Source organism: Onychostruthus taczanowskii, unplaced genomic scaffold (assembly GCF_017590055.1).
Source record: "Onychostruthus taczanowskii isolate IOZ18803 unplaced genomic scaffold, ASM1759005v1 scaffold12, whole genome shotgun sequence".
NCBI lineage: Eukaryota > Metazoa > Chordata > Aves > Passeriformes > Passeridae > Onychostruthus > Onychostruthus taczanowskii.
The window spans coordinates 2438182-2452520 of NW_024498351.1; the positions used below are offsets into that span (position 1 = coordinate 2438182).

Here is a 14339-nt window from a genome sequence, read left to right on the forward strand (position 1 = left end):
TGGAGTGAGAGAACTCTGGTTTGTCTCTGTAGATAAAACAAGGTGGGAAGCTGCTGGGCCACTGGGCAGGCATTTCTTTATGCAAGTGCTAAGATAAGGTGAGCTCTTCCACCCTTTTCCACAGGTCCCAAATTGTCTCTGTGCATTTACTGACTGCTCTGGTCATTCAGCTGCTGCCCAACAGTCCCACCCTTTTGCCAGCACTATTTATACCACAGCTCTAGGGTTTCAGAGGGGTTGGAAAATGAGCACCACGGTGCCATGGCAATAGGGATGCTTCCAGAGCCCCAGAAAGAGAGCCAGAGTGAGGGAGGCAGTTGGAGGCAGCGAGTGCCCAGGGAATGTGTCTGAAGCCGCCCACGAGCTCCCAAACCTCGACTGAGAGACGCCTGGGAGCCAAGCCTGGGCACAGCAAGGCTGGGCACTGGGGCTGCCAGGACAGCAGGAAGAAAAGGGAGGTTTTGTCAGCGCCACACAGAGCATGGTTTGATCCCACTGACCACAGCAGACAAAGGACAAAGGGCAGCAGATGCCAAGGAGTAGGCTTTAACTGCCTGGGGAGCCTTCCCATTACGGCTGAGTAACACTCCAAAAACGCAAGAGGCAGTTACAGGGGCTGTTTATCTTTTTATTATAAATTTGGTATGAATGACCAATGGAAAAATCACAATGGAGTACCAAGAACATTTTATCAAAATTTTAGCAGCATTTAAACAGTAAGATTCCCAACCTCCTCTGGGCACCCCTTGCCCTTTGCCTCCCACGCATAAATCAGTAACCTTCACTCAAATGTGCTTTCCAAAGGCATGCAGGGGATGTAGCTGGCCATTTTCCCCTGAGCTGCCGTGAAGAAAAATCTCATCCCAAATGCTGGTTACCATTCAACCTCCATCCACACAGGGCCAGGCTCCCATCCCCTCCTTGCTGTAGGGAGCACAGCACCTGCTCAGCACTCCCCTGCATGGATCAGCATTCCCGTGGGCGCCCATTACCTCCAAGCACAAATCCAGGGCTGAGCCCTCTCCCGCCCGCTGCTGCCCCTCACTTCTGCACGGGGGGTGCCGTGCGCTCACGGCCCCGCTCCTGCACCTGTACCTGAGAGTGTGTGCTTGTGGCTGGATGGAGAGAGGGAGGGAGGGAGGCTGACGATCTGTCCTCCAGCAGGAATCGAGAGCAGGGCAACCGGGAGCTCAGACTTGAAGGGGAAAGGGAGAAGGTGAGCAGTGAGATACTCAAGTATCAACCCACAAAATGAAGTCAGTCTACTATCAGCTAATGTGGAGAGCCATGGGCTGCCTACTAAGTACGAGAACTAATTTTTTGTGTGCGCTTTTTCTTTTTAAAGTTACATTAAGACATGAACAGTACTATCCCAGCCTCACTGGCCGGAGCTCGGTGAAACAACGTTGAATCAGAGGTGGGGAAACACAACACAAGTGGAGACAACAACATAATATCGGCAAGCTATTCCCCTGCTTCTTTGGTACTTCCTAAACTTTCTTATCCAAAATATATAAGGGAAATGCACCATTTAAAAGTTACTGTTCATAAGTATTTACACAGCCATAACCATCACGCTATGATACACGAAAATCAATATGATATGAACAAAGTTATTTTATGAAAAGCACTTCTGCACATTTTATTTTGTTCCAGTATCTTAATAGCTTTAAAAAAGTCATGTATTACGCAGTCCTGTACCTCGCTTCTTCTTATATCAAATGGACAAGAAACATTTCCTAATCCATACTCTTCTTCAAAAGATTAAAAAATAGCCACCAAAATGATACACTATGTACAAATTTTACTAAATATTAAGTTCTAGGCAATTATTTTCACCCCACTGATGATATAACTTAGGTATTGTTACCTACTATATGCATATATATTTCTTTAATATATAAGAAATGGCACCACATCACCATGTCACCAATATGACACATTGTTATGTACAGTAGATAAGAAGTTAGGTATGGAAGATGGATCCTCTCTGACTGCTTCTTTCACGGGAACGCTTCTCCCATCGGTAGTAGCTCGGCCATTTCCCCTTTTCCCAGCAGAGGAAGCTCCTCAAATGTAAGGCAGGATCCCGTACATCAGCAGCGCCATCACGCCGGCGCTGAACAAGCCGGCCACCGGCACAGTCACAAACCAGGCCAGGAAGATGTTGCGGAAAAGGCGCCAGTCCACGGCTTTCTTGGAGCGGATCCAGCCGACGGCCACCACGGAGCCAACCTTGGGAGCGTGGGCAAGAGAGAGGGAGACAAGGTGTGAGGGGGAGGTCTGAGCACCTATAACATGCCCAGGGCCACACCAATGCCAGTCAGCTGATACCAAGCGATGCTCTGAGATAAAGAAGCCCCTGAGGATGACAATGGCGCTGTTCTGGTGTGGTGGCAGGAGGGTGACACTTCCAGGGTACTTAAACCTTTGTTTTTCAATGTTGTCCTGTTTTTCATTGGTCTTGGTGTCAGCCAAAGGCAATAAAATATGTTGGTGAGTTTTTTTCTGCCCTGCTAACTCCTACATGAGCCTTCAGCGCAGCTGAGGCAGCCCTCCACCTGACTCAGTCCTCAGGGGAGAGAGCAAGTGTCCAATGCCTCTGGCTGATTGCAGTTTAAATCAGGAAAACACCAGAAAAGCTGCTTTTAAGGCTCTGCTGGAGAGCATTGCATGGGGCAGGCCAGGACAGCTAGTATGGTTCCTGTCCCAGCTGCCTGTCCTCCTGCTGGTTTGGGATGCCCTGCCTGTTCACCCAGCAGCTGCTGAGCCTCTCTGTGCAGCTCACAGCCCAGCACACAGCGCTGACTCAAAACACCACATCCATATTCCAGTACTGACAGGATGGCAGTGGCAAGGTAAAAGCAGCTGAGCCCACCCTGTGGCAGTGATGGTGGCTTGGCAGGGGGCAGAAAGGCAGTGCGGGCTTAGACCCAGTACATCAAACCCTTCAATCTGAGCCCTGTGAGGGAAACAACCTCTTCTGGACCAGCTAGCCAAGCAAAGCATCCAGAACTAAAATCCTGTCTTGCAGACAAAGTCACCAGACTATATTATGGGGCACACTAACTGTCCAGACACTAAGAGGATGGTGGGGAATGGATAAAACACCAAGATATCCTTCAAAGACACTGCTACCAAGGCAGCTGGGTAGGTCAGTGGTTTTGTAGACAAAACACACTGTGTTATGGGCAAAGCTGCAACCTTTTCTTCCTTCAAAGTTATTTTCAGTTTATAAGCTCAGGTATAAACCCAGCATATCAGTTTTTAAGAAATAAAATTGGACTGAGAACAACATTTTCAATGAAAAATGATACAAAAACTTCAGAAAGTCTACATTTTCTTTCTGCCCTGGAAGTGCTTTCCATGCTGTTAGCAAAAACAGTGTAAGTCTATTCAAAGTGCACGGTAAAGCAGCAAGAAATGTGGAAGAAATGTCCTGTTTTGAAGGTAAGGAAACTCCAAGACACAGCTGGGCACGTGCTCCCTGAAGTGCCATCCCTGCCTCCCTGCTTATTTTCTTAATGGGAGTATCAGTCCCTGCCTATAGATCAAAAGATGGGTTGCTCCCCTTGTACAGAGCCAGGAAAATTATACATGCCAGGAGTACAGGGAATCAGGGAAAGATAGCATGGGGATATCAAATCTGCATATTTTGCTGTTTAGCTTCTAACTACTTCTGGACATTTCTTTTTGGAGAAGAGTTACTTATGGACAGCCCTGTAACTCTAGGGTGCTTGTGACAGAACAGGGGAAAACTAAACTTGATATTCTACGACCAATAAGGTCTCTGTTGGAAGTTTGACCCAATAAGGAAATCTATTAGATAATATTTCATCTGAATACTCCTGGAGTGAACAATATGCTGTTCTGCAATTAGGAGGAGTAAGTGTATTTAGGAGGTGGAGGTGTATCTAGGTGAAGAGGAGCCCCACACTTGTGACTACATCAAAGGATTAACCCAAGGAAACAGCATTTGGGTTTTCAGCAGCTCAGCTGTTAGGGTGTGTGTTACTTGTTGAGCAAGTACGCTTACTGAGTCTACGTACGCTAACCTCCGAGTCCTTCCTGAAATTTAAATGGTATCAGCAATGATGGCATTGGCAATCTGTTTTAAACATTATTAAAGTTTAGTTTATTAATAGTGATTTTTGATGGACTAGAGGTTAGGAGAGTAGCTAATCCTTGGGTGTAGGCACACTACACCTTCAGTAGAATTTCAGATGGTATCTACTTCGAGATTGGTCTGAAACCAGTGCAGTTTGCCTTCAGTATGCTTTGCTTAAAGCATTAGAGAAATGCTTTTGGCTCTCTTGTTCCTGTGCAATGCTGTATAATAAGAACACACAGAACATGATAATTCAATCACAGCAAAAGAGAATATTTTTCAAAACCGCAAAATCATAATGGCAAAATGGAGCTGACAGAATGACCTCAGCAAAGTCACTTTTGCAGAGGAAAAGCATTTAACTGCTGCACTCTAATTTTATCTGTACATGAACACACTCTGTTACAGCCAAGAAATGCTTATTTCTAAATCTCCAATCTGAGAACAAATAACAGGCACTCTAAGACTCAATATGATCGTTTGCCCACCTGGGCATCAGAAAGGGAAGGTATGCATTCCCACCACCCTGGCTTTTCAGTGCTAAATCCCAGGGGAGGTTGAACTGGTGCAGCCAGAACAATGTGGCTACTGCATTCAGACCCACAAATTCCTTTGGAGTCTCAAAAGATAAGGTCTTTACTCCAAGCCTTCTTGACTTGGAGGCTTTCAAGGGTCTTTCCTCTCCCCTTGGACCTGTAGCAAAGATGAAGGTGCAGTTCAGGCTCCCAGCAGGCACTGAGAGTGAAAAAGCTGCTTGGCCATAGATGTGGGACAGGCACACGGGGCAGTGACCAGCTCATGTAGACCAAAGGCTCTGGTTTAGGACCAAAGGCAGGTCCTGATCGGAGAGGGCTTGATGAACCTTCCCCAGAAGCTAAATGCTTTTATTCCTGCTACCAACCTCCAGTTTGCAACCACATCTGCTACAAGATCTGAAAACTGCTGCTCAGAGCTTCATACTTGGTCTCCATTTTTCATTACAGTCTACTGTTTCACCTCAAAAAGGTTTCCCATCATCTGTTTCATGCTGCTCCTTCTTTGCCATCAGTTTATCCAGCTGCTATACATTCAGTTGACTGACAGCAGGACTTCCACTCAAGCAAACGCTATTTTGCAGTGGAACAAATATTGAGGAAAAGAATCCCAATCCCTGATGCTGGAGGCTCAAGATTAGGCTCACCTCAAACCTGTTTCCTTTTGGATTTCTAAGGATAAATATTTTTTCTGCTGATTTTTAAAAAGGCATTTTTGACTCAGTGGCTGACAGCACTTTCAGCAAGGCATTTTCACACAGATCAAATGATATTTAACAATTATTTTATTCCTTCCCTGGCCCTTGAGGAAAGCAAGGGATACAAGAATACATCAGTTACAAGTGTTTGCTTTATCTTGCGCTGCTCACTTAGGATCTTTCAACTCAGGATCTCATTTTGCTGAAACACAGAGTCAGTTATAATAACATGACATCCCTGGAACAGTCTAATCCTATTGCAAAGTGGATCTTCCCATTAAGAATGATCCATCTAATGAGATACAGCAAGCTACAGGGAGCAGACACAGACTAACCACATTAGCTGCTTTTATGGAAGTATTTTTTAGAAAGAACTATTTTGCTCTGCAGTTAGAAAAGACCAAGCTTTTTGTTGCATTGAGTGAATGAATACCCCTCTCATTAGCTTCTGGCTTCCAAGACATTTTCTTTTTAAATTCAGTCTATTTGTTTGGACCAAAGTATGTTTTCTCTTTTACAACAGTTGGCTAGAAGTGTTTCAGGCACGCAAATGGGATAATCAAAGCTGTATTATTCTCCCTGGCAAATTCTTCATCATGCATTTGATATATCAGTCAGCCTAAAGGGAGGTGGTTTCAGGCTAGCATTTTTAGAAGTGGATAACATCGTTATTATTTTTCCCCTCCCTGCTTGATTCAGAGGAACCAGAGTTCTGTCAATGCCGGGAAATCTGAACGGCCTTTCACAGTAGCTCAGTCTTGGCTGCTTCTCAAAGAGCACCAGGGTAGAAGAAATAAATGATTTTGCAATAGAGGAAGGCTTTCTGAAGAAATGGTTTGCACTAGAAAAAGGCCAATTGAACCAACTTTGACCATTTTGCAGGATGTGTGCATTCACTGACTCTTTTACTGGAAAGCAGGTCAATGTCACAGGCAAGGCTGCCAGGCTTCTTGCCAGCCTGCCTACCATGCCACGGAGCAGTTATCCCCAGAAACCTGCCTGTCCCAGCCCCAGCCCCAGCCCCAGCCAGGGGCTCCTAGCTCCCCAGGGTGCAGCAGTGAATCCCACAAGGACTGTCTTTTTTTTGGACTTGGTCTTGGTGGCATGCAATGATGCAGAGGGACTGCCATTCTGGGGTCTATGATTTTGGAGGGGCTTCCCCAGGTCCTGCCAGGGGGTGAAGGAAACAAACTGCTCTGCATGTCCAGGAGCTTGAGAGTCCATGGAGAAACAAATGAAAAAAGACAGGACATTTGACCTGAGAATTTCCCAGGGAACAAAATTCCAAATTCCCATTATGTCCTTCAAGAAGTGTAAATGTCCACATGCTCCCTCATGTCTACAAGCTACATAAATGTCTTCATGACACAATTAAATTGTGCTCATTACCCGGCCTGTATCTATACTACAAAGTGCTCTTTAAAAAAGAAAAAAAAACAAACAAAAAAGCAAAGTACCTTGTTCAAAGGACTAATTGCAAGGGCCGAATTTTGTATTACAATGCACAAAAGTGAGGACAAGTTGGTTTAAAAGAAGAGAGACATTAAAATATTAGCTTAATGATGTAGCAGTGATTTTCATACAGGTTGTTTAAAATGCACGTAACTGGGTTCACACAGACTACGAATCTACGTTATTTTAATATGTCTATATTAGTTCAATACAACCATGTAGGGGTGAAAGACAGTCCAGACTTTTGTGCAATTAATTACAATGCTGACTTTGCTTGGCTGTACTGCCTTTAAAAGTGGGCCCCGTTATTTTGCGGTCATGGTCTGCAGGGCATGGCACAGTGAAGGCAATCTGCAACAATCGGTATCTCCCAGATTTTGTTATGGTTTGTCCTAGTGATGTGATTTACTGATAGTATCACTGCAAACTCCAATACCTTGCAATGGGTGGAGCTTATTGGAATACCCACATTTGAGGCTACAAGTACCGTTAGCGCACACATTACTTCAATGCAAAATCCACTGTGAAGAAATAAAAAAAAAAAAAAAAAGACAGATGGAAAACCTGTAGTAAAAGAGTTATATGCAGGAAATCCCATGCCATGCACTTATCAAGAAAGTCAAGTATAAATGATGAATGGTGCGCAGCCTCTGAACAAGGGAGAAATGGTACCCGACCAGGTTCAAATGGCACCGTCAGAGGAAACCAGGCTCTTCCTCACAATCATTTGCTTTAAAATTGAGGTCAGGCTTTTGTAAGTGCTATTTTTCTTCACCAGCAGCTATGGAGTTTATGCTGTGGCCAATTCCAATGACGTTACTGTGACAACTCCAGCACATTTTCTGGAAGCCTGATTTCATTTCAGGGAAAGCCTGATTACTTTCCCACGTTGCTGGCGTGACCGAGATGTGCCGATGCACCCCTACCTAACCATCCTCTGTCAGCGGCTGTTTTCCCCTCACCGTGCCATTATCCCTGGCTCGAGCAGCACAATTTTAAGATGAATAGTCCAGACTGCCTTGACTGCAGTCGCTGGGCAAAGGCATACCTTGCAGTGTGTAGTACTGACAGGAAGTCCAACATTGGAAGCTACCACAACTGTGAACGCCGAAGCCAACTCAATAGTGAATCCACTGCGGGAAGCATAAGAAAACACTTCACAATCACTCTTTGCATCAGCTCGGACTGATACCATGCAGCGTGCCAAAGTCTTACCCGTTTCTTCTTTCCACTGTTTTATCTCCAACTGATTTTTGGTCATGTGAGTAAGTTAAGAGAACAAGAAAGGGCTGAACAATGGGAGCGGCACGGGCTAGTCGTCTGCAGTACCCCGTCTGCGCGGCTCATTGCGTCAGAGACCTTCGCTACTCTACGCTCTGGTGAATTGTGCCTAATTAGTAATTCAGTTATGCACCAGCAGAGGTCGAGTATGCATTAAAGACGAAAATTACTGTAATGAATACATATGGGTTTAATGGTCTCAAGCACACCGGGAAAGCCACTGTAATCTTGCCATTTGCAAATGTACCTTCTACCACGCTAATTAGGTCATCAGCAGAAGACTCTGCTGTCTGTTCATGCAGACCTCTATGCCTTAAACACATTCAGTATTACAGGGTTATCCTTTTTCCTTTCTCTCTTTCTTTTTCTCATGCTTTCTTTTTCTCCTTTTTCGCTTATTTCTTTCTTTTTTTTTAGAAAGACTGAGAGGTCAAAGCCAGGTTATCATTAAAATCAAAGCACAGCAAATCCAGCAAACTGCATTACAAACAAAATACTGGAACAGCAATTTCTCAGACTGGCTCACACACAGAGTTCACACAACCACAATGACACCTGTGGACCTACCTTGATGGCGTGATTGGAGTGAGGTCTTTACCCATAGTCTGGATAACTCTTCTTCCCCAGACCCAGAGGCCCACACAGATCCCAACACCTCCATAGAACAGCAGCCAGATGGGAGTCGACGCTTCCTGCATTACGGCACCTTGCTCGTAGATAAGCCAGAGTGCGACGAGGGGACCGATGGCATTGCTGGAGAAACAGAAACGTGTCACCTGAGTCACAAAAATGCAGAGAGTTGCCTTGAAAGAAGTCTGTTATTTTCGGCACAATTTTTCTTCATCATGGGAGCAGCACTACTCTGACTTGATCCTACAGTCAGACCCTACCTTTGTCACTTGGAAAGGGTGCAGCAGGTGACTCTTATTGCGTTGCTTTTGAGTTGTCACTTCTTCACTGATAACTAGAGCAAGACCTGAAACGAATTTTTCTTTTACAAATAGTTTCCTGAAATTCCAGAGTCAGTAGTACCTTGTTATGTCTGTTCTGTGACAAAAATCAGTATTTTCAGTACTGCACTGAAACTATCTCAAAATTTACCAGTTCAGGAGCTGTATCTTTAAAATTCAAGTATCAAATTAGCTTTTTTTTGTCAAAGAGGGAAAAATAATGAAAAAAATCACCATCACAGACGAGAATATAGAAATATTATCTAGTTTGACAGCCTGTACCATTTGGGATATGATCTGAGTGCAGCTGGGAAGGTGACTTAGTTATCTTCAAAGGTGTTGTAGAGTGAGTTGGACTGATCGGAGAGGAGCCTTTGGTGACACAGAGCTGGCATAAGCTACAATCTGGAAAAACAACGGCAGTCAGCAACACTGAGGTCCCCACTCTTAATGCAGGTCATCTGATACTGGTGTCTGGAGTCAGACTTCTGTCTCTGTTTATTCTAAAAAAGCACCAAGTTTCTAGACAGAAACTTCTAGCTAGAAGAAAAACTTGAAAGCCAGTATCCAATTACTTTGAAGGTTTAAATACTAAAAAGCAGATAAGAATTTCAACATCCCTTTTGTTTTCAGCTCTCTTACTAAACCAAGTAGCTGCTTGCCTTGCTGAGCAGCATTTATTCACCACCCAGAAAGGATAATTAGTGAAGCAGTGCTATATTTATGTCTAAATAACCAGAAGAAGAGCAGAACAAAACTGACCAATGTCATTCCAAAAATCTGAAAACTGTCAGGGAAGCTCCCCTCTTTGTAAACCAGTAGGAAAGCAGGTCACAGCGAGCACCGCAGGCAGGACCGACAGCCATGCCCGCCCTGCAGCCAGGACCTGCTAAATTTAGTTCCTGGTTCCACTCCAAAGCACACAGATGGAGTAAGGGCCAGTTTTAATGTCAAATGTTGTGCAAAGCAGGCCACTGTATATGCCAGTTAATAATTTCCTTGAATCCTGTCTTTACCAGATATGAGGTGCCAGGGGCCGAGCGGCGATTGCCAAGAGACAAGGGTCACCAGCAGCGCAAAGCTGGCACAGCTCAGCAGCACGGGACCCTCCTGCCTGCATCTGGCCCTTGAGAAATTGGGCTCTGAACCCTGAGAAGTCATCCTGAAGCAAAGTAATAAGGAAAAGCTTTTCCCTCATAAACACACACACCAACGTTCTAGCTGCGAGGGATATGAAAATAGTTAAAAATGCTCTTTGCTATAAAAAATAATTACTAATTCTTACAGATTTTGAGAAGGATCCTGAAAATAAATTAGTGAGCTAACATGAATAATAAAATCCAGCGGGTTGGAAGACACTGGGTAGTACAATGAAGAACTAAAGACTCTAAAAAAGAGTGATTTCCACTAGCTAAAACACTATAAAATTCTGGTCTGATACTGTGCCTAAGCAAGGATTCAATTAATTCATTTTGGAAGGACCGTATGTGAAAAGTCCTTAGGGCATATATGCAAGAATTATTTTACTTCCGTGGAAGAAGAGATTATTGACTGAGGCATTTCTAATATTTTGAGATCAACCTGAAACTGCTTTTCCAGTGTTTTCAAGTGGATTAAATTACTTGCACATTTAAATGCCTTCTTGGGCACAGAAAAAGAAAGGTAATTCAATGTATGAAGGTACACGAATAAACTGATGGATGCTGAAGGATGGATAAAGGCAAATAATACATTGATCGGATGAATAAAGGCAAAACTGATCATCCCTTTTTACACTGCTGTATGACATGGAAAAAACCTTCCCTGTTGAAAATAACAGCCACATTTGGAGTGAGATCAGGCACTGATTCCTGACTGTTCTGAAGAGATTATGCATATGTATTTCTCAGGCCCAACATAAATGAAAAGGCAGAAAAGGCTTCCAAAACTGCAGTAGCAAACTATGCTCTTCCATATCAAAACACACTTTTAATTATTTGCAAATGCTACATTTCTGTGAACCAACAAAGCTTAATCCTCGAGGAAAAGGTTCTTATTTCTGGCAAGGGAAGACAAGGCAAAACTCTGCTGACTTATGCTCAGCCTCAGAGAATCTGAGTGGCTGATTCTGTCCAACAGATCAGAAAAGATAACACTGCTGCCCACAGAGGCAGCATCTCTGATACCTCCTCTGTAAGAAAAGAAAGCCAAACAGCACTGGATGTACTGATGATAGGCTTGGAAAGGTAAAAAGGTAAAAACTAACTTCATTTTTTCTTTTGGGGGTGTCTGCATCACTGGTTATCTATGCCAGAGGGACATTTTTCTTCTCCCATTACATCATCTTCAATGTGACTTAAATGTTCAGTTCTTAGGGACAGGGAATCTCCCAGCCTGAATATCTGCAAGTGGCTACAAACAGCAACAACAGTGGCTTGAATCTAGCACCATAACAGCTCTCCAAGGGGCTCCTTCAGCTTCTAGACTTGTTCAGGAAGCGCAGTCCAAGGGTTTTGTGGTATCAATGCTCCCTATGCCAATGGAAAACAGCTCTAGAAGAAGATGCTAGGCCTGTCCCACCATGAGACTGCCAAAAGCTCAAAGCAAATGGGTCTGACTCAGGAACTGCAAAGAATATGATCTTGGTTCTGCACAGAGGTAGAAGACAAAAAGCCACTCCCACCAGCAGAGTAAGAGAAGGTAAGAGAGAAACAACACATTAAAAAATCCCAGCAACAAAAGAGGCATTGTTAGATAAGACAGTTTGCTTAACAGATGTCTCCTACAGCTGAGTGATTAACCAGATGAACCACAAGGATGCTGGCTAGACTGGGATGTGGCTTTCACAGTATTTCCCACTGGCACTAGCTCATTTGATTCAATACATGACTAGCAGGAAAGCTGACCTCAAATCTTCCATACATTTGGCTAAGACTCATTTCACAATTCTATTTTCAATAATTTATTTTCTCTTACTCTCCCACACAGGCTTCTACTTACCTTGACTAACTCTCCTTTGTGCTGGAGCTCCACATCTTATCCATGGTAGTTTAGAGAAGAAAGAAGCCTGAGATGGTCATACAGGGGCTCTGAACCCTCATTCACATCATATGTAAAACTACCCTCAGGTTCCTATGAAACTGAAGTGCTTTAAAGAATTTGCTGTATTATTTAGCTATAGGGTTTAAAACAGAAAATAAGCTGCTCCTGTCATGGTATTACTTTAATTTTGCATGCCTAATACTCACTTTCCCACTGAGCGCAAGAGGGTGGCCAATAGGAGTTAATTTTAGGATGAGTTTATAAAATGTTATGGTGTAAGAAGCCCATCTCCTGAGTCTGCCTACTGCAAAGTGTATTCTCCACATCCAGCACCTTCCCCCACCTCTGCTGGGCTCCCGCAGCCCGATCACTCGCCGGGCACAGGGCTTTGCAGCGGGGATGCTGCACAGGGGCTGTTTGCCTTCCCTGGAGGGGCAGTGCAGGATTTAATGCCACCCACAGCAGTACTTGCACTGGCAGATGTGTTCCATGGTGGCTCACTGAAGGGCTGCCCGACCCTCGTGATGATTTTGCTGGCGCTCTCGACTAACGTGATTTGGCACAATTCTCTTTTTCTGCTCGCTTGTGCCAGTTTAGAATGTGTCACACAGCATTTATAAAACTGTTGTGAAAGATAGCATTTGACAGTGAATCTGAACTATAAATAGAGCTGGCTTCTCCTCTCCCCTGTGAGACAGATAGTATTACCAACAAAAATAACCACCCCACATTCAGCTATCACGAGACAGGCTTAGAAGTGACAGTTTCCCACACACACACACACACACACACACACACACAGGCAGAAAGTTTTAGGTACCTTTGGGTCGCAAGTCCAAGACCATCTCTGGAGGAATAAGGACTAACTCTTTTTTTTTTTTTTTTAGCAAAAAACAAGGGGCTTTTTCCCAGTCACTTAGCCATCAGCTGAGTGCTCTGTGGCCAAACCCCATCAAACTTGTCGTAACATGTTATGAAGCAGCAACATTGCTATTTCCTTGCTGCTCTTTCAGAGGAGTAGTGAGTTGCTCAAAAAGAAAATCTAGCTGTACTTGAAAACTACACTCTGAATATGCTTTGTGAATAATGTATAGACTCTTTGATGACCATGCTTAGATTCTCTGCCACCTGAAAAAGGAAATTGCTTTGTACCCACTTTTTCTAGTTGAGTGAAAGAACCTTGAAACGTACATTATCACAAACTAAAGCTGAATGATGAGCAAAACAGCCATCTGAGAAATCTGTATTAGTGTCCAATATTACAAGTATAATTACAAAATATCCAGCCATTTGACTATTTCCCAAACCAGGATTTCACAAACAAACCTTCCACTGGGAAAATCAGTGGGATGATATTTCTAAATAGGCTGCAGCTATGCCTTGAGACATCACCCAGCTGAGCAAGAGTGAAAGAAAGATACGCCTGTACGTAGCAACAGGAAAAAAACATGCTCTAATCTCCAAGGATATCAGATTATCAGGAGAGTTTTATCCTACTTCAAATAACTGGATAGCCTTGAAATAGTGCATCTACCATAGCACAAAAAAGTGTGTCAGAGCTGTGCCCTGTGAAGTGCAAGCTTCGGGTGTGTTAATGAGACAGGGTGGACATGCTTTTATTCCTGCAGCTCATCTCTGTGTCCTGCAAATACTGGCCCTGAAACCCCACTGCCCTGGATCCTGGAGGGTTGGGTCCATGCCCACCAGCATCAGCTTTTCCCCAGGCAAGCCCAGCCATGAGCCCTGCTCAGAGGGATGGGGAGGGATTCCCATGCCCACTGGAGACCCCGTTTCTCGCTGCTCTTCTCTGACTTGCCTGCCTGGCAATACAAAAATGTCCTGTACATGCATAATTAAGGACAGAAATGAAGATTCACATCTACTTGGGGCACAGGCTGGACTTACAGGATGGACTGTTATTAAAAAGGGAAGAAATTAGAAATCAGGTTTCCCTCACTAAATATAACAGACAGATTAGCTTCCTAAATATTCTAAGTGATCTTGACGGCAGGTCTCAGGGAGGAAATAAGAAATACCTGTTTTGTAATCCAGCCTTACTATAGCTCCTTTAGACTCCTTATTTAGCCAAGAGGCTGAATCCCACTAAGCTCTCCGTGTGCAGTGAGATACTGGCAATGGTCTGGCCCTTCCCTCCTTTAATCCCGTTGCCTTTACTTAAAGAAGAGGGGGAGAAGTTGAATCTCACTCCTGTTTGTGCACTCTGACCTAAAACTACAGTGAAATCTGTATGAAGGTGAGAGGAGAAAGCTCTTCTCCATGTATTTTGGGCAAGCAT

General features: G+C 44.0%; 1 protein-coding gene across 6 annotated transcripts in view; it reads right to left on the reverse strand.

The window, feature by feature from the left end:
* Positions 1 to 607: 607 nt before the first annotated feature.
* Positions 608 to 14339, reverse strand: part of SLC20A2 (solute carrier family 20 member 2) — a 56959-nt gene continuing 43227 nt past the window's right edge. For 3 of the 6 annotated variants that reach the window (XM_041395869.1, XM_041395867.1, XM_041395870.1), the window contains exons 9-11: positions 8640 to 8825; positions 7840 to 7924; positions 608 to 2235 (exon numbers count right to left, since the gene is read on the reverse strand). In XM_041395869.1, the coding sequence (XP_041251803.1) occupies positions 2071 to 2235; positions 7840 to 7924; positions 8640 to 8825 (436 nt within the window). In that variant the 3' untranslated portion in view covers positions 608 to 2070. Of the gene's footprint in view, positions 2236 to 7227; positions 7313 to 7839; positions 7925 to 8639; positions 8826 to 14339 lie in introns of all 6 variants that reach the window. The other 3 variants (XR_005952023.1, XM_041395868.1, XM_041395871.1) reach the window with 3 other exon arrangements.